The following is an 18837-nucleotide window of genomic DNA, read 5'->3' as shown; positions in this document are numbered from 1 at the left end:
TCTCCAGGGATGGGGGGCTCATGTACTCCACTACACAGTGCAGGGACTATGGACGTCACAGCAAAAGAAGATGCACATCAACCACCTAGAGCTGATGGCAATGAAAGCATTCAAGATACATCTGTGCAACAAAGTCGTGTTGATCCGGACGGACAACATGACCGCCATGTACTACATTCAGAAGCAGGAAGGTACACACTCTCCACAGTTGTCTCATCTAGCTCAGAGCATGTGGAAGTGGGCCATTCAGAGGAACATCTTCCTCATGGCGGAACACCTCCCGGGCAAGGACAATCAGATGGCGGACCTGCTCAGCAGGTACAGCCACCAGATGCACGAGTGGGAAATACATCCATCAGTGCTCCTCCCGTACTTTCAGCAGTGGGGTCATCCAGAGATAGACCTGTTCGCCACGAGGGAAAACGCCAAATGCCAAAGCTTTGCCGCCAGGTTCCCGCACCCACAGTCGCAGGGCAATGCAGCGTCGAGATTATTGTGTAAACTACCTCGCTCTAGCCATATTTCAGGTCCCCTACGTAATCTTCATTGGTTCAAAATAGATAGCCGTATTAAGTTTAAGACACTTACCTACATGTTTAAAATCAAAACGGACCAGGCCCCCCACTATCTTAAATCCCTTGTTCATACTCATGTCCCCTCCCGGAACCTGAGATCTTCCCACTTGGCCTATTTTGTAGTGCCTAAAATTAGGCTAACCAGAATGGGAGGAAGATCTTTCGCTCTGCTTGGTCCGACTTTGTGGAACTCCCTGCCATTTCACATACGAACTGAAACGAATTTTGTGAAATTTCGCAGAGCTACTAAAACCTGGCTTTTTAATCAGTAATTCCCTTGCAGTTTAGACGGAGATGTAATGGTACCTGCCTGTTTAGCGCCGAGAAACCCTTTGCGGGTAGCTGTTCGCGCTTAATAAATTTAAATAATAAATAAATAAATGCGATATGGATGAACTGGTCAGGCAAATTTGCGTACGCTTTTCCCCCAGCACCTCTAATACCGCTGGTGGCACGAAAGCTAAAGCAACACTCGATGACGCTCATCCTGGTTGCTCCAACGTGGGCCCGCCAACCATGGTACACCACGTTTCTAGAACTTTCCGTGGTACCGCATCAAAGGCTGCACCTCACACCCAGACTTTTGACGCAGAGCCATGGCGACATTCAGCACCCAGATCCGCAACAGCTCAACCTGGCGATCTGGCTCCTGAAGTCTTAGAGTTTGGCTACCTCAACTTACCTCCGGACTGCATGGATATCATACGGGAGGCAAGAAAGTCCACCACCAGAGCATGCTACGCAGCAAAATGGAAGCCGTTTGTCCTTTATTGCGTGGACCACGACATTGACCCACGTGACACGTCCACGCACAACATCATCTGTTATCTGTTGCATCTTTACAAATGCAATCTGGCATATGCTTCCATTCGGATACATTTATCCGCCATAGCGGCTTATCTCCAAAACAGGCAGCATCTCTCCCTTTTCCGAGTGCCTGCCATTAAAGCTTTTCTGGAGGGGCTCAAACGAGTCATTCCTCCCAGGACCCCACCTGCTCCTGAATGGAATCTTAATGTGGTACTCACCCGACTGATGGGTCCACCTTTTGAGCCTCTACATTCATGCGAAGTTCAGTTCTTAACATGGAAAGTGGCTTTCCTTATAGCCATTACGTCACTGCGACGTGTTAGTGAGCTCCAGGCGCTCACTGTACAAGTACCATTCATACAGATTCACTCCAACCGGGTGGTGCGGCGCACTAACCCTAAATTTCTTCCTAAGGTGGTTTCACAGTTCCATGTCAATCAAACTATTGAGCTGCCTGTGTTCTTTCAAAACCCAGAGACAGTAGCCGAAAGAGTGCTTCACACTCTTGACGTCAAACGAGCTTTGATGTACTACATTGATAGGACCAAAGATTTTAGGAAGACGAAACAACTCTTTGTTGCCTTTTCTGCCCAGCACAAAGGCAACCCCATTTCCAAAGCGGGTATAGCCAGGTGGATCGTTAAGTGCATTCAGATTTGCTATCAAAAGGCTAAGCGCAATTTAACGGTCCCCCCCAGGGCCCACTCCACCCGTAAGTTGGGGGCCTCCATGGCTTTCCTTGGAAATATCCCTTTAGAAGACATTTGTAGAGCAGCCACATGGTCTACCCCACACACATTTACGAAACACTACTGTGTAGATGTGCACTCCAAGCAGCTGTAGGGCAGGCTGTTCTGAAGACACTTTTTCAAGCATCTGCAGCTGGCACAGGTGGCCGCCGCTAATGGAGGGACTGCTATATATTCTATGCTATAGATATGAATTCAGCAGCCCACATGCCTCGAACTGAATATGCTACTTATCAGTATGCATCTGTTCTTGGCATGTAGGGCTGCTGACATTCATATCGCCTACCCTCCTCCCCGGCGCCTGTAGCGGCTGCAGAATTTACACTTACTCTTAGCATGGCCATCGCTCACACTGTTACACTCCATCTTCGCCACAATGGCTAAAAACAATCTGGGGATGGAGTCGATGCCCATGCGCACTGTAGTCCAGGGGAGGAGCCACCTATCTCGTGCTACTTCTAAGACTCTTCCAGGACAACAATGTGCAATCATCCGGACCCAACACTAGGCGGCGATCTATGCTATAGATATGAATGTCAGCAGCCCTACATGCCAAGAACAGATGCATACTGGTAAGTAGCATATTCAATATTCGTTCTCACAGCATGCCTCCAAATGTTGTTTGCACTTTAGGCGTACAACTAAATTACTAAATCGTGAACTTCATTCATTCCTGACACAAATGCAGCACCACATTGTAACACGATTGCATATAGCAGTTAGGCTTGTGCTTTGCGCAAGCACCTCTGGATATTTTCAAATCCCACAAATGAGTGCAGAATGTTGGCGTCCCTATTTGTACACCTTCCTGTTGGTGAACACCTACATACAGTTGCAAAAAGAACAATCGATGGACAGAATGCTGAACAATGTCAGAAACAAGCATCCTGGGACTGGTTTCGGGGTATTACCCATTATCAGCCAGGCTAGCTTGACTCCCGTGGCTTGGAGAGCACGGGTGCCACGTCTGGGCATACCCTTCCCACTCGAGATGACCAATGCAAAAAGAACAATTGATGGACAGAATGCAGAACAATGCCAAACATTCACCCCAGTACAGAGATCTGAGCCTAAATCCATATTTTTGTTTGCTCCCCATGCCATTCTAGTTTAGACCCAGCCATATGCAAATCAGCCTGGCTGATGAGCGGTGATACCCTGAAACCAGTCGCAGGATGCTAGTTTCCAGTCCTGAGGCGACCGGGCCTGGCAGTTTGGGCTGGACTGCTCCTATGAGGAGCAGGGTCAAGACTGATGTGCATATGGCTGGGTCCAAACTGGAGTGGGGTGGTGAGCAAAAGAACGATGGATTAAACCCAGATCTTTGTGACTGCGGGTGAATGTTTGCATTGTTCAGCATTCTGCCCATCATTTGTTCCTTTTGCTTTTGTTGACCTACATACAATGGCATGATGTTGTCCTGCCTAGTTTTACACCTTCCTGTTGGTGAAGACCTACATGCAATGTCATGAAGCAACATCCACAGTCGATCACTATTTTGAACAAACATACATGCATTTCCACATTGGCGGTGTGGACATGACCTACTCTGTGGGCCAGCATTTGGCACTGGTGTCCATTCTGTCACAAGGATTGGCTTGTCCTTTCATTGAACCTCGTCTGTTCCTTTTCAGGTGGGCTCTGGCAGTGCCCAGGGGGCAGAGTCGCTGCTGACCGAACTGATCCTTCGCCGCATCTCATCCACTCCGCAGAATCTGACCGCCTTTGAGGAGTCCGTCCCAAAGTCTTACATGATCAGTGCGGACATGGCACATGCCGCGCACCCCAACTACACGTGAGTAAGACTGGAGTATTCCATTGCGGAGCGGGCTGCTTATCACTACTGAGAGGGCGAGGGCAGGGCAGAGGAGGATGTGGGCAATTGTGCAGGTGATAGCGACAGGCTTTTGTGCCACAGGTAGAAGAAGGTGCTGCTTCCACTGCCTGTCCTCTGCAGCCTTGTGAGCTGAGAGTAGTTGTCACAATTAGTTGCAGATTGACTAACCTTAATAATCAGATACAGCAGGAGCGATGTAGTAGCTGATTTCACTCCTCCCTAGGAGTGGCACCCCAAGTGAGTTCATATATATTTACAACTCTCCTATGAGGACCTCACCCAGGGAAGGGGAAAAGTGGAGAAATAAAACATAAAGGACTGGCAGCCAGAAACCATCTACAATGCCTGGCGACAGGAGAGGTACCATACGTTAGGTCTGCATGCGGGTTCCTGCATAAGAATACAAAGAACACACATAAATACACTCCGGTATAATGTATGCAGTTACCAAGTATATGGATGTGAGAATTACTTACTGCAATATGCTGCCACAATCTCCCATAGAAAAGATCTCAGTGTAAAAAGGCAAAAATAAAGTAAAAGTCAAAAGAAACACAAGCTCTCCCCCAAGAGTCCTTGAAACTTGGAGTAAGTCTTAATCAGGGTAAGATGAAGCTACTTAGCTCAAAACACGACGTCTCTTCCGCCTGTTCTATGAGTCCAAAAGCCTCGAGGACTTGTCTGGAAACAATACTTCTTGAATTCCAAATAATGGTACAGTACTTAATCCGAGCCTCTCAACAGCTCTAGGGTTTCATGTGTATTCAGCAATAGGCAAAGTTCCACTACCAAAGACTGGCTGTCTCAATACTGTCAGAGCAGCTCCCCAGCGCGACACTGTGTCAAAAGGGGCGCTTTCACTGCTATCACAATAACGCTCCCCAGAACTCTCCCTCGCTGGATTTTCAGCGCGGCTCTTCAGGTCACTAGGGGTCAATTACGCGATCTCTGAATTGACACACAGCGTTCTCCCGCGCTGAACCTCAGCGCGGCTCCCAAGCGTCTATGATATCAAAGTGCTCCAGATTCCTCGTTCTCCATCAACTCAGCGTCAGGTAGGCAATCAGGTGACAAGCACCGAGCGCTGCCTTCAGAGAACGGATATAGGAAACAGAGGGGAAGTAAGAGCGAAGGAAACAAACAGACTACAAAGCAGGCATTCTGGGAGATGTAGTCTACACATAAGAGCGCCTAAATTGTGACAGTAGTCCTGCCTAGAGAAGGAAGGGTGCACATGGTGTACCCCTTCAGACCACAGAGCCCAGCTTTGTATCTCATTTATTGTCACAATGGACTATCAGTGTTTTATATATTTACTTTGAAACTCCAACGAGGTGTCCCGGCGCAAAGTCCGTTGAATAACACAGGGCACACATCAGCTTAATGACTGTTGAAGAGCAAGGTTTTTAGAGCTCGCCTGAAAGCAGGTTCTGGTTCGGTCAGGCGGAGCAGAAGCAGCATGGCATTCCACAGTTTAGTGGTCCTAACTGTGTAAGCTCTACCGCCAACCCTCGCCTTGTGATAGCGGGGAGTGGTGAGGAGCTGTAGGTGGTTAGATCTCAAGGCCTGGTCATGATTGTAGTGTTATAGTCTGACTCTCAAGTAGGCCGGGCTTCGACCCCTGGTTGCTCTGTAAGCCAGGGTGAGTTCCTTGAATTCTATTCTCCTTATGACGGGCAGCCAATGGAGGCTTCTCAGGTGGGGCGTGATGGAGTGACGATAAGGCACCTTGCAAATCAGTGTAGCCGCTGCATATTATATCATTTGAATTCTGTATCATTTGCATTCTGCGCATCAGATATGCAAGGAGACCCAGGTAAAGGCCATTGGCATAGTCCAGATGGGATGTAAGTAGGCATGAACCACCGTCCTCCTGCAGTCCATCGGAAGGAAGTGAGATTGTTGAGGCCACCAGAGCTTAGAGGGTGGAGAGGCCTGTTGGTTGAAGAAAAGTACCTCAGTTTTCTCCGAGTTCAGCTTTAGACAATGTTGTGTCATCCAAACTGAGATGTGACTTAGAGAGCTTCTAAAGTTGCTAAAAGCAGCCTCCGATTGTTCTGTAAAAGAAAACAGAAGCTGGGTATCGTCAGGGCAGGAGATCACCGTCACCCCCAGGGATTCAACCAAGGCTGCAAGAGGGGAGAGGCATATATTGAAAAGGAGAGGACTCCGTGCTGATCCCTGGGGAACCCCACAAACAAGGGGCTTCTGAAGAGAGACGAAGGGACGTAGAAAAACTTGTTGTGTCCGGTTCTCTAGAAAGGACCGGATTCAAGCAAGGGCAGTGCCCTGAATTCCCAGTTGTTTTAATGTCTCTAGGAGAATCGGACGGGCCGCAAGTTCGGTCCCCGTATTATAGCCGGATTGGGAGTCGTGGAATCGATTGTTAGATTCCAAGAATTCTGATAGTTGGCTTTGGACTATTAGTTCTAGGTTTTTTCCAGAGCAGGTAGAAGCGAGATGGGCCTAAAGTTTTTATACTCTGTAGGCTCAGCATCCGGTGTTTTGAGTATGGGGAGTAGAATGCATGTTTCCATGCTGCTGGAAAAATGCCTGAACTTTAAAGAAGAGTTCCAAATGTGGTTCAGGGAGGCATTAAAACAGGGGGTCCGAAGATTATAAAACTGGGCCGGGCAAGGATCCCCTGGTGAACCAGATTTACATTATGATAGGTTTTTAAAGAAGCCTCTAGAAAAAGAGGGCGGAATTTAGTCATAGGCTCCGGAGTGGCGTTATGCTCAGGCAGAGTCAAATTGGATGGAAAAGTAGCGCTGATAGTTTGAATTTTGTCTGAAAAAAGTTTGACAATCCCGTGCAAAGGGAAGAGGAGGGAATCACAGTGCTATCAAGAGCTGCTGGTTTAGTGAAACATTGAGCAATTTTAATTAGGGCTTTCGCTGAATTTTCCGCTGATTTAATCTTGTGGGTGAAGTAGTCCCGCATGGTACTTTGCTTGAATTTATGGAAGTTTTTAAGGGCCATTATGTTGGTGAATTTGGCTGCAGGGTCATAAGATTGTCTCCAATTTTTTACATAAACTTTTCTTGGATCGAAGTTCTGAGGAAAACCAGGGGCAGATGGTCTCTTCCTAGAGGAGACGACTAGTCTAAAGGGGGCAACTGCATGAGCGCATTGTCCACCCAACTATTAAAACTTGCGGTGTTAACATATGTTTGTTGTGTGCACTGAGGCCAAAAATCTAAAGTAACTAGATATTGCTACCTGTGTAAAGTCAGGGCAGTGGTGCGCACGTTCCATATATCTCAACTTCCCCATCAGTGAATGACGGGACATATGCCTTGTGCTGCGTCCACTTCACCACCACCTAAACCGTCGCTCCACTGCGAGGATCAGGAGATGTGGACGAACTCTGAGCTTCCATTGATAAGTGTCTGTACAACAGGCACAGATTGTTGCTGGGAATAAATCCCTTCCACACCCTCCTGAGTTTTTAGTGGTGCAGACCATCATTCGTAAGATACTGCTAGTCCTGCACTGAAAAGCGACTCATAGCCTGCGAGACCACAGTGAGAACAAATGCCGAACTAGTGATACTGAATAATGCTAATGCCATCACACCCAGCTATGGCTTGCACTCGTATCACGAGTTTCACCATTCTGCCACACTATTATCCTAACGCTGTGTGCAAAGATGTGGTTAATAGAAGATCCGGCGTCACGGCTACAGGATTCACACATGCCATGGTTGCAATTGTACCAGTGAATCACGGCGCAAACCTTGAATAATGCACAGCAGGTTATATGTGTCCTATAAATCCAGTCCATGTCACCAGATGACCTCAGTTATCTTAATGTTTGTTGTACATGCTGTAGGAGGCGCTAGATTTGGTTTCTCCTGTCCCAAGGCGCCCTTCATCTTAAAAGGACAGTCCGATACTGCCAATACATGTGGTAGCTTGCAAGCAGGTGTATGGTGTGGTACAAACTGTTTGCACAGAATCATGATGAGGTTCTTAAAAACCCACCTGTAATTTACTGGAAACTGAAAGCTCTTCTCAATGTAGCATCTCATGGATTGCTTCATATTCTGATTTTGCTATTCAGTCTGCTCGCCTGATTGTGGGTAACCGGTGTTCGAGGCATGTGGGCTGCTAAATTCATATCTTAGCATTAGATCGCCGCCTAGTGTTGGGCTCGGATGATCGCACATTGTTGTCCTGGAAGAGTCTTCGAAGTATCCTGAGATAGGTGGCTCCTCCCCTGGACTACAGTGCGCATGGGCATCGGCTCCATCCCCAGATTGTTTTTTTCTGCCATTGGGTTCGGATGTGGTCTCGACGTCTTACTGTCGGAACCAAGAAAAACTAACTTTTAGCGGCCAAAAGGCCTCGATTTTCTTGCGTCGGTATTGTCTGTGCACGGTCTCGAGTCTTCCGTCTCTTGGAGCCGGAATAAGCGGAGTTTTCTTCGCTCTCGGAACTTTGAGGCCTTCTCATCGCGACACGACTGCAATACTTTTCGGACATGGAGCGGAGCCCGTTTAAGTACTGCCCGCTCTGTGGGTCCAAGTACCCACACATCGATCTACACCCCGTGTGTAACAAATGCCTTTCGCCTGACCACGACGACGGCAAGTGCAAGTTGTGTGCACAGTTCCGCTCAAAGAAGACTCTCAAGCTTCGGCGCGCGGTGCGCATGGAAGCTAAACAAGCGGCCCCGGATCCGGAGAACATCTTCGGCGACCAGGACGAAGAGGACCAGGGTCATCATCTCCAAATCTCCCCACCCGAGACGGAGGTCGAGGCGGATCCGGGAAACGACGACGGAGTCGCGGGTCAAGGCCTTGAATACGTCGACGAGGTAGGAGACGACGATGAAATTTATGGGGCCGCGGCAGACAGCTCGGGGGACGAGCTCTGCCCCGAAGGTTACGAGGATACCGACCGGGACACGGGATCGCCTGTCGGCCTTACCCAAGACCCGTTGCCGCAAGCCACAGCCCCGCCTTCAGGCCCGGCCACGGACTTACTTGCTGAGCAGACTGTTTCGAAACCGAAACCATCGGGATCGACCACACCTAAAATGGCCGACCCGAAAACGAAACTGAAACTTAAGGACTCGAGTGTCCCTAAGATGGCTGCCGTGCCGGTGAAAACAACGGTGCCCGCTACCCCATCGACTCCGTCGACCTCCGGTCCGCAGAAGTCGAAGAAGTCCGTCGATTCCGATGCTGCAAAATCGAAACCGTCGCCAGAGGAGGGGTCCTCCGAGAAAGATGGTCGGCGCGGGTCAGCGGCTGCGACGCCGTCCAAGCCCGCCAAAGTCGGATCCAAGGAGGCTACGCAAGCACACGGAAAGAAGTCTGCGCCCCGAACACAGGAATCGGAGGCGGTAAAGCCAGTATCCGCGCCCAAAGCGCACAAGGCCCACAAGGACGTCGGATCCGAGGGAAAGATCAGACCATCCTCGTCGGCGCCGACAAAAACTGTGAGTGAGGCGTCCCCCATAGCCGAATCACTGCAAAGAATCAGGGAGAAGGCCTTTGCCCCGTCGGCTCCGATCCCATCGCCGCAGCCGCGAAAAGACACTCCAGCAAAGCCTTCTGGGAAGCTTCTCTTTATTTTGCCGCCGAAGGAGGCGCCGAAGGCATTTTCAACCAAATCGGCACCGAAACAGGTGATTTCTTCACCGACTGGCACGCTTCCACGTCGGGTACTCGAATCAGAGGACGATTCAGAGCATTTCATCGACGCTGACACAGGCATACTGACCCTCTATAAGAGGAAAATCACTTCGGAGCCAGTGGACTCCTATGTCATCCCACTAAAGAAGAAGAGGGTGCCCCTTGACGCCTCAGGCCTCACGGAACCGATCCAGCCTCCTCCGAGACGGAGCCCTACTCCCTCCCCAGAACACTCTGCGGGTGAGGGGTATGATGAGGACGAGCAGTACAATTTTCCTATCAATGAACCGGATTCTATACCGGATTCATATGATGACACTGGTGACCAGAACACCCAAGGTGTGGGGCAGGACCCGCAGCTTTTTAATGCACGTGCATCCCCGACTGAGGATTCAGCAGGTTTTCATGCACTACTTGAAAGGGCGGCAGCCAATCATGATGTGGACATGCATGCCGACCCGGTTGAGGAAGACTTCCTTTTCGACACTTTTTCAGTCTCTGAAAGGACAGTAAAGACACTGCCTATGCTTAAAGGAGTCCTCAAGCATGCTGGGGACATATTTAAGGAGCCTACAAGAGCGAGAGTGGTCAACCCTCGCATTGAAAAAAAGTACAGACCTGCACCTGCTGACCCCGCATACATCCGGGGACAATTGCCACTGGACTCTCTTGTGGTCGCCAATGCCAGGAAACGCGCCAACTCCCAGACAACGGTTGAAGCTCCTCCCCCGGATAAGGAGTCCAAAGTGCTAGAGGCAGGGGGCAAAAGAGTAGCTGCACAGGCATCAAACTTTTGGCGCATCGCCAATACACAGGCACTCTTGGCGCGTTACGATAGGGCGCACTACGACACCCTAGAACAGGTTGTACAACACCTGCCTCCACAGTTCCAAGAGGCCACCCAACTGCTCATTGAGGAAGGAAAGCTAATCTCAAACGCAGCCATCAAGTGTGCACTTGACGCTGCGGACACAGCTGCTAGGGCTATCAACACTAGCGTTATGCTGAGACGACAAGCGTGGCTCCGCATCTCAGGGTTCAAACCGGATATTCAGACAACAATCCTTAATCAGCCAGTCAATCCTGATAGTCTGTTTGGTCCAGATGTTGACACCACCCTAGAGAAAATAAAGAAGGACACAGAAACTGCTAAGTCCATGGGGGCCCTGCAGTCACAACAGTTTCGTGGCAGCAATTTTCGTCGCTCAGGTGCACGTGGAGTCACCAGAGGACAAATGGGTCAACAATCCCAGTTCTCTAAAGGTGGGGCACAATCCTCGTTCACAAAACAGAACAAGGGAGGTTACAGAAATAACAGCAACAGAGGTCGCGGCAGAGGAAACAACAGCTCCCGCTCCTCTACTCCAAGCAAACAGTGACTCTCTGTCACTGCCCCCCGACCACCTAACACCTGTCGGGGGGAGACTGCAGCAGTTCCTGCCCGTCTGGAGAAACATCACCACAGACAGGTGGGTGCGACAACTAGTCCAGTATGGTTATTGCCTAGAATTGAGGTCCACTCCACCCAACATCCCGCCAAGGCAAAGGCCTATGTCCGCAGAGCACTTGCTCTTATTGCAGCAGGAAGTAGTGGTGATGCTGCAAAAGGGAGCAATCGAGCTCGTGCCGGTGGGAGAGGAAGGCACAGGGGTATATTCCCTGTACTTCCTTATTCCAAAGAAGGACGGATCTCTCAGACCCATTCTAGATCTACGTCCCCTCAACCTGTACATACTATCAGAACATTTCCACATGCTTACACTGCAACAGATTCTTCCCTTGCTAAACCAGGGAGACTTCTTAGCAACCTTAGATCTCAAGGATGCTTATTTCCACATTCCACTACACCCGTCACACAGGAAATACCTCAGGTTCACTATTCAAGGCAGGCACTACCAGTTCAAGGTCCTACCCTTCGGAGTCACCACAGCCCCGAGGGTGTTCACCAAGGTTCTGGCGACAGTAGCGGCGCACCTCAGGAGGCAGAACATCCATGTCTACCCCTACCTGGACGACTGGCTCGTGCAAGCCAAGTCCGAGCAACAGTGCGCCGCAGACATGTCGGCTACAATTCACCTTCTTCACGATCTGGGTTTCTCCCTGAACTACCCAAAATCGCATCTTCAGCCGGCACATGTCCGGCAGTTCCTAGGTGCGACAATCAACACCCTGACGGCCATAGCTCAGCCAAACCAAGTCAGGATAGACCGCATGCAGGCTCTGATCCAAAAGTTCAGACCGCAATCTCGCTTCCAGCAAGAGTGTTCATGCAGTTGATAGGCATGATGGCCTCCTGCATCTTCATAGTCCCTCACGCACGGCTACATATGCGCCCGCTCCAGGAGTGCTTAGCGAATCAGTGGACACAGGCTCGTGGACAATTGACAGACCTAGTGTTGGTTACCAGTCGGGCATACGACTCTCTGCATTGGTGGAATCCACACAACCTTTGCAAGGGCCGACTGTTCCAAGAGCCCGTGCCGCAGATTGTCCTGACAACGGACGCATCTCTCCAGGGATGGGGAGCTCATCTGCTCACTTACACAGTGCAGGGACTATGGACGACGCAGCAACAGAAGATGCACATCAACTATCTGGAACTGATGGCAATCTTCATGGCGCTCAAGTCCTTCATTGTACATCTGTGCAACAAAGTAGTGTTAGTCCGGACGGACAACATGACTGCGATGTACTACATTCAAAAGCAGGGAGGCACCCACTCGCCACAGCTGTCTCATCTGGCTCAGAGCATGTGGAAGTGGGCCATTCAGAGGAACATTTTCCTCATGGCAGAACACCTCCCAGGAAAGGACAATCAGATGGCGGATCTGCTCAGCAGGTACAGCCATCAAATGCACGAGTGGGAGTTACACCCATCTGTCCTCCACCCGTACTTCCAGCAGTGGGGTCATCCGGAGATAGACCTGTTTGCCACAAAAGAGAACGCAAAATGCCGACACTTTGCCGCCAGGTTCCCTCACCCACAGTCGCAGGGGAATGCGATATGGATGAACTGGTCAGGCAAATTTGCGTACGCTTTTCCGCCAGCCCCTCTAATACCGCTGGTCGCAAGAAAGCTAAGGCAGCACGAGATGACTCTCATCCTAGTTGCTCCAACGTGGGCGCGCCAGGCTTGGTACACCACGTTCCTCGAACTCTCAGTGGTGCCGCATCAAAGACTGCGCCTCACGCCCAGTCTTTTGACGCAGAACCATGGAGAAATTCAGCATCCAGATCCGCAACAGCTCAACCTGGCGATCTGGCTCCTGAAGTCCTAGAGTTTGGATACCTTAACCTACCTCCGGAATGCATGAACATCATCAAGGAGGCAAGGAAGCCAACTACTAGAGCATGCTATGCTGCAAAGTGGAAGCGTTTTGTCATTTACTGTACAGCCAATGACATCAACCCGCTAGATGCATCTATCCCCAACATCATCTGCTATCTGTTGCATCTTTACAAGTGCAATCTAGCGTACACTTCCATTCGGATACATCTATCCGCCATAGCGGCTTATCTTCAAAACAGGCAGCACCTCTCTGTCTTCAGAGTGCCCGCCATTAAGGCCTTCCTTGAAGGTCTGAAACGAGTCATTCCCCCAAGAACACCGCCAGCTCCGGCGTGGAACCTCAATGTCGTTCTCACCAGACTGATGGGACCACCATTTGAGCCACTGCACTCGTGTGAACTCCAGTTCCTCACGTGGAAAGTAGCTTTCCTTGTAGCCATTACGTCTCTAAGGCGTGTCAGTGAGCTGCAGGCGCTCACAATCCAAGAGCCATTCATTCAAATTCATCCAAATAGAGTAGTGCTACGCACTAACCCCAAATTCCTTCCGAAGGTGGTGTCACAGTTTCATCTAAACCAAACTATTGACTTACCAGCATTCTTTCAAAACCCTCAAACTGTGGCGGTAAGAATGCTCCATACCTTAGATGTACGGAGGGCGTTGATGTACTACATAGACAGAACACAACCCTTTAGAAAAACAAAACAACTCTTTGTTGCCTTCGCACCACAACACAAAGGCAACCCGATTTCCAAGGCAGGGATAGCCAGATGGATTGTTAAGTGCATCCAGATATGTTATCACAAAGCAAAGCGCACTTTAACAATACCCCCCAGAGCCCACTCCACACGCAAACTGGGGGCATCCATGGCTTTCCTAGGGAACATTCCTTTAGAGGATATTTGCAGAGCAGCCACGTGGGTTACACCACATACCTTCACAAAACACTACTGTGTTGATGTGCATTCCAAGCAGCAAGCTGCTGTAGGACAGGCTGTTCTGAAAACACTTTTTCAGGTTTCTGCAGCTGGCACGGGCAACCGCCGCTGATGGAGGGACTGCTATGTATTCTATGCTAAGATATGAATTTAGCAGCCCACATGCCTCGAACTGAATATGCTACTTACCAGTATGCATCTGTTCTTGGCATGTAGGGCTGCTAACATTCATATCGCCCGCCCTCCTCCCCGGTGCCTGTCGCAGCTGCAGATATACTATTGTATTTATTCATTAGCATGGACATCCTTTACACTTTTCACTCCATCTTCTGCCACAATGGCGAAAAACAATCTGGGGATGGAGCCGATGCCCATGCGCACTGTAGTCCAGGGGAGGAGCCACCTATCTCAGGATACTTCGAAGACTCTTCCAGGACAACAATGTGCGATCATCCGGACCCAACACTAGGCGGCGATCTAATGCTAAGATATGAATGTTAGCAGCCCTACATGCCAAGAACAGATGCATACTGGTAAGTAGCATATTCAATATATCCTTCTGAAAATAGAACAGGATGCTTTCCAGAAACTGACACTGGAACTTACACTACAGCTCACTGCAGAGAATGCGGCTGCTTTTAGGCGATGCAGTTTCACCACCTGTTGTACAAAAAAGTGTGTTAATTTTTAGGTCGAGCCTGTAGCAGCGCGCATGCGCTGTTCTGGTGAGACTTTATGTAAGGGGCTTCAGAAAGCTCACCACATGCTCATGCGTGTGGTCAGCCTTCGTCTTACAGGCTATTGGGCTTTGCGTGCGTCTTTCTAAGAAAGACTGCACGCAATTGGGCAAAGGCAGGTGCATGCCCCGCCTTTCCTCCGCGCACGGCCTATTCCTTGCGGTTACCCGCACAGACGACATCTGTTTTCCATTATCGTGCACAGACGCGTGCGAGATAATAGAAAACAGATGTCTCGCTGTGGCGTGCGCGCGCATGCACCACTCGCGTGCTTGTTCAGCATTGCAGCCGTGCGTCTTTCTTTTCTCATCTCGACTCTCTTCTGCAGCCTCCCTCAACAGGATTGAAAGCATCACTCTGTACAAAGTCTCCCATTCAATGCGCGCCCATGCTCCCGGGAAGCCACAGGTGTGGGGAGCTTTGACACCAGCCACGGACTCCTTTCATCCCAGACAGGTGCCTGGGAACCCCCGAGCTGTAGTAATTGGTTTTTCAGATGGTGGACACTGACCGTAGCCTCGACAGGGGGAACTGGCAGACATGGAATTGGCACACTATTGACCTTGTGCGACCTCAGTGGCCGTCCCCGGGCCAATTCAATGTTAAAAACCCGTGCCCGTTACTGGAATGTATACACTTGCTAGCCTTTTGATTTTTAATTCAACTATAGGGCTATCGGGGACAGGGCAAACTGTCCTCACACCTGTGTCCACAGCACAAGATAGAAATACCCCCAAAGGGGCTGGGTTGCTGATGAGCATGAACAATAAAACCTGCAAATCTTTTATTTATTATTTTCCAGAAGGGGTAAATAATTTGGTACTGTGGGGGGTTTAGTTAGCACAGTGCCCAAGCCATTTGAAGAGGGACATGGGCTGGTGTATGCAGGCAGAGAGAGTGGTCTGCGAGGACAGGGCTTGTCCGAATAAATCGACTAAAATATATGGGAAATGGAATGCATATTGGAGATAGCTGTACACCCCAATTTCTGATGCCGCTAAGGATGCTGGGGATCAAAGATATCCTAACTTTGTCACTGCCTTGTGATCTGTTGGGGGTGGGTGGGTGCGGGTGGGTGCGGGGGGGTCTTAGAGTCCGGGGGAGAATTTGTCAACATATGTCTGTTTTCCAATGTGTGACATGCTGCCAAATGTCATCACATTTCTGTTTGTTGTATATGCAATAAAAAGATCTTTAAACCTCTTGCAAATGCCCCCACTGAGAAACAAACGTCTTGCATATGCCCACATTTCGTTATGTCTTGCATATGCTTACATTTGTCTTCACTTAGTTGCCTTTGTGATTTTCATGCAAACTAGGGCCACTCATCGTTTTTTCAAATCCTTGTCGAAAGGCGAACTATAAAGGGTTAAATACCCCCAAGAAACAAACACCTCGAACTCCTTTGTTGAACCGTACCATAGTTTTCACACAGCTCATGGGTTCACCATTTGAACCTTTCAACTTTTGCAACCTACAGGTTCTGTTCTGTAAAGTGTCTTTCTTGGCAGCCATAGCTGCCCTCAGACAACTCAGCCAGTTACACACACTCCCTATTCAACAAGCATTTCTTCGGGTGCACAACGGCGGGCTAGTCCTTAGAACTAATCCAAATTCCTTGTCATGATAGTCTTGTCCTTTCCACATGAAGTAGACTGTTGAGCTGCCAGTTTTCTTTCCACACCAGATTCAGTAGCAGAGAGGGCATCGCACATCTTAATGTCCAGCGAGCGCTATCGCGTCATGCTGACAGGACCAAGTCCTCCTGAAAAACGAACCAACTCTTTGTACCTGTTGCTAAACCATATAAAGTTCATCCCATTGCCAAGGCAGGCAATGCAAGCTGGATTGTGCTGTTTATCCACATTTGCTATATCAAAGCTCAATGTATACTCTCCTCCTCCCAGGGCAAACTGTACAGGCAAAAAACAGACAATTGATGCGTTCCTTGGTAACATGCCATTAGCAAACATCTGCACAGCAGCTACCTGGCCAGCATCAAATACCTTTCCAAAGCATTTCTGTGTGGACCTATTAGCCGGCCAATAAGCTGTGCTTGGCTTGACTGTATTAATAAAATCGTTCTGTTTTATCTGCGCATTAGCTGCTGTTTTGCCTGTGTATCTACAGCTACACATGTTGCAAACTTAAAATGTTTCTTAGCCTGTTAGTATCTGTTCATAGCGTGTGGTACAGTAGATTCGCATGTGCCCGCCCTCCTCCCTGGAAGCCCCTGTTTATGTACTGATTAAACCTGTGCGCTTGGGTGCACTTCAAACGCTGAGATGTCACTTCAGCATCACCAGCGTTCTCCACTCCTCCCTACACATTCAGTGGAATGAGCATCTCACCCCGGAAGTATTTGCCTTTCCTCATCTGCGCCTAACCTCCAGCCACCTGGATGGTTTGATGGCTCTCTGGGATTCACGAGCAGGTCTCATTACAAAACCAAGGGTTTCTCCTGGCCCTTTCCCAAGGCAATCCCCTAATGGCCTCTGTGGACAATCTTGTGTCCTTCTCTTGGTACCTCGCCGACAAAATCGCAGAAGAAGAGGCCATTGGAACCTTTTCTCACTCCCAACAAGGCCATGAAATGCCACCTGACTCCCTCCATTGGAATCCAAGGCGTAAAACCTGTTCTCTCCCACCTCAGTCATTAATTGTTTCAACCGCTGAACACTTAAATAAAACGAATGTCTTTTCTTGGAAACAACATTCCTGTGTAAGACTTATTTGCAGTCTTCAGGACCCTATTGTGTTGGGAGCTTTACAGCATCTCTCACCAGGACACAGTTGTTCCCTAGAACGTTATTTGTTGTCTTAAATGTTTTATGAGATTGTTTCCTGAAAGAAACCCCATCCCCCACCCCCTTTTAAAAAAAAAAAATGCCCTTCCTGGGGTGGGTCGTTGCCGTGTAACCTTCATGCAGGGCCTGCACGTTCTGTTTTAAACCTGGACACATCTAAGAAACTCTACTTTGCTATTCAGCCTTTCATCATACGTAACAGTCTTGTTTTGTATGAGATGTATGTGTGGAATATCTCCCCTCTCATATGTCTGCGTGCGCTTCTTCAGAGCTAAGGCAGCTTTAGTTGTGTTTCCGGACATGTGCCCACCAGAGATCACTGTGGGTGATTCCAATCAGCCCTAGATGCATCTGAGGCCTTGTGCTCCTGCTGCTTCCCCTTGGACCGGCGTTGTGTCCTAAGCCTTCAGTTTCTCAGGACAATTTTCTTCCACCCATTCAGTTTTCTTTTTGCAGTGAAGGCACCTGATGATTTGTAGTCAGAGAGATTCAGATTGTGTGAGTAATATATTGACTCAGTCTTCCTAGACCACCACTCTTTCTTATTCCCCTTCCACCCACCTCTGCACCGACGAGGAAGGAGCAGAGGATATTCACATGGTTGTGCACGGTATGATCAGACAGACGTGGTACTGGCTGTACGTGGCTCTGATTTAAAAAGAAAGTGAAAAGCAATGTTTAAGTCCTTACATACAGTGGTGTGGCACGAAAGAGTTGGCAGTAGGGGAAGGCTTTGGTCTAAGAGTAGCAGAAACCATTGAGTTAACTTTCATCAACGTCAAAGCCTCGTTGATGTGAGTGATGTAACTGAAGTTCTAGGATGGTCATAGCTACTACAAGGAGGGTATTTTCGCCGGTTGAGGAGAAAGATGAATTGCCCAGGTATGATATATGGAGTTCACTTTATCCATTTACTGAAGGTTCTTCTGGCCAATGTTCTCTTTCTTCTCTTGCAGTGACAAGCATGAAGAGAACCACAGGCCTGCGTTCCACAAGGTACGTCTGTCCTTTCTTGCTCTTGGAAATGTCCTCTTTTTTCCAATGCACTTGAGATGTTCCCCCTTTCCTTCTTTCAGCGGCCTCTATTTCTTCCACTTCTTTCTACCTTCATCTGCAGTCCCGGGTGGATTATTTTACCTGCAGATTCTCCAGCATTGAATCTTTCCTATGTTCACATCCTTCCATTATTCCCCGTTATCAGGCTGAGAATCTCTTGTAATAAGTGTTTCAATGGCCACAGGCCATGTAGTAGCACACCCACCCCATTTGAAGCACCTATAGTTCAGCCAGTGAGTTGGAGGTCAGCGCTCCTGCTCCCCGTAGAGCACACCGTGGCTCGGATTCCTACCGGATCATACTTTGTGAGGGAGACACTGAGGAGGGCTCTGCTCTAACCTCTCAGTGACCTTATCGTCTTGCCACTCTCATCTACCCTGTGTGGGTGAGGATAT

The 18837-nt window shown here is 49.2% G+C and overlaps 1 protein-coding gene across 8 annotated transcripts in view; it reads left to right on the top strand.

Moving 5' to 3' along the window:
• Positions 1–18837, top strand: part of DNPEP (aspartyl aminopeptidase) — a 1185204-nt gene that overhangs the window by 994415 nt on the left and 171952 nt on the right. For all 8 annotated transcript variants that reach the window (XM_078679177.1, XM_078679176.1, XM_078679182.1 and 5 more), the window contains 2 exons: positions 3769–3929; positions 18343–18382. In XM_078679177.1, the coding sequence (XP_078535303.1) occupies positions 3769–3929; positions 18343–18382 (201 nt within the window). The remainder of the gene's footprint in view (positions 1–3768; positions 3930–18342; positions 18383–18837) is intronic.

Source organism: Lissotriton helveticus, chromosome 3_1 (genome assembly GCF_964261635.1).
Source record: "Lissotriton helveticus chromosome 3_1, aLisHel1.1, whole genome shotgun sequence".
Lineage (NCBI taxonomy): Eukaryota > Metazoa > Chordata > Amphibia > Caudata > Salamandridae > Lissotriton > Lissotriton helveticus.
Note: the sequence above shows the minus strand (reverse complement) of the source record. Positions and strands in the feature narration are given on the sequence as shown.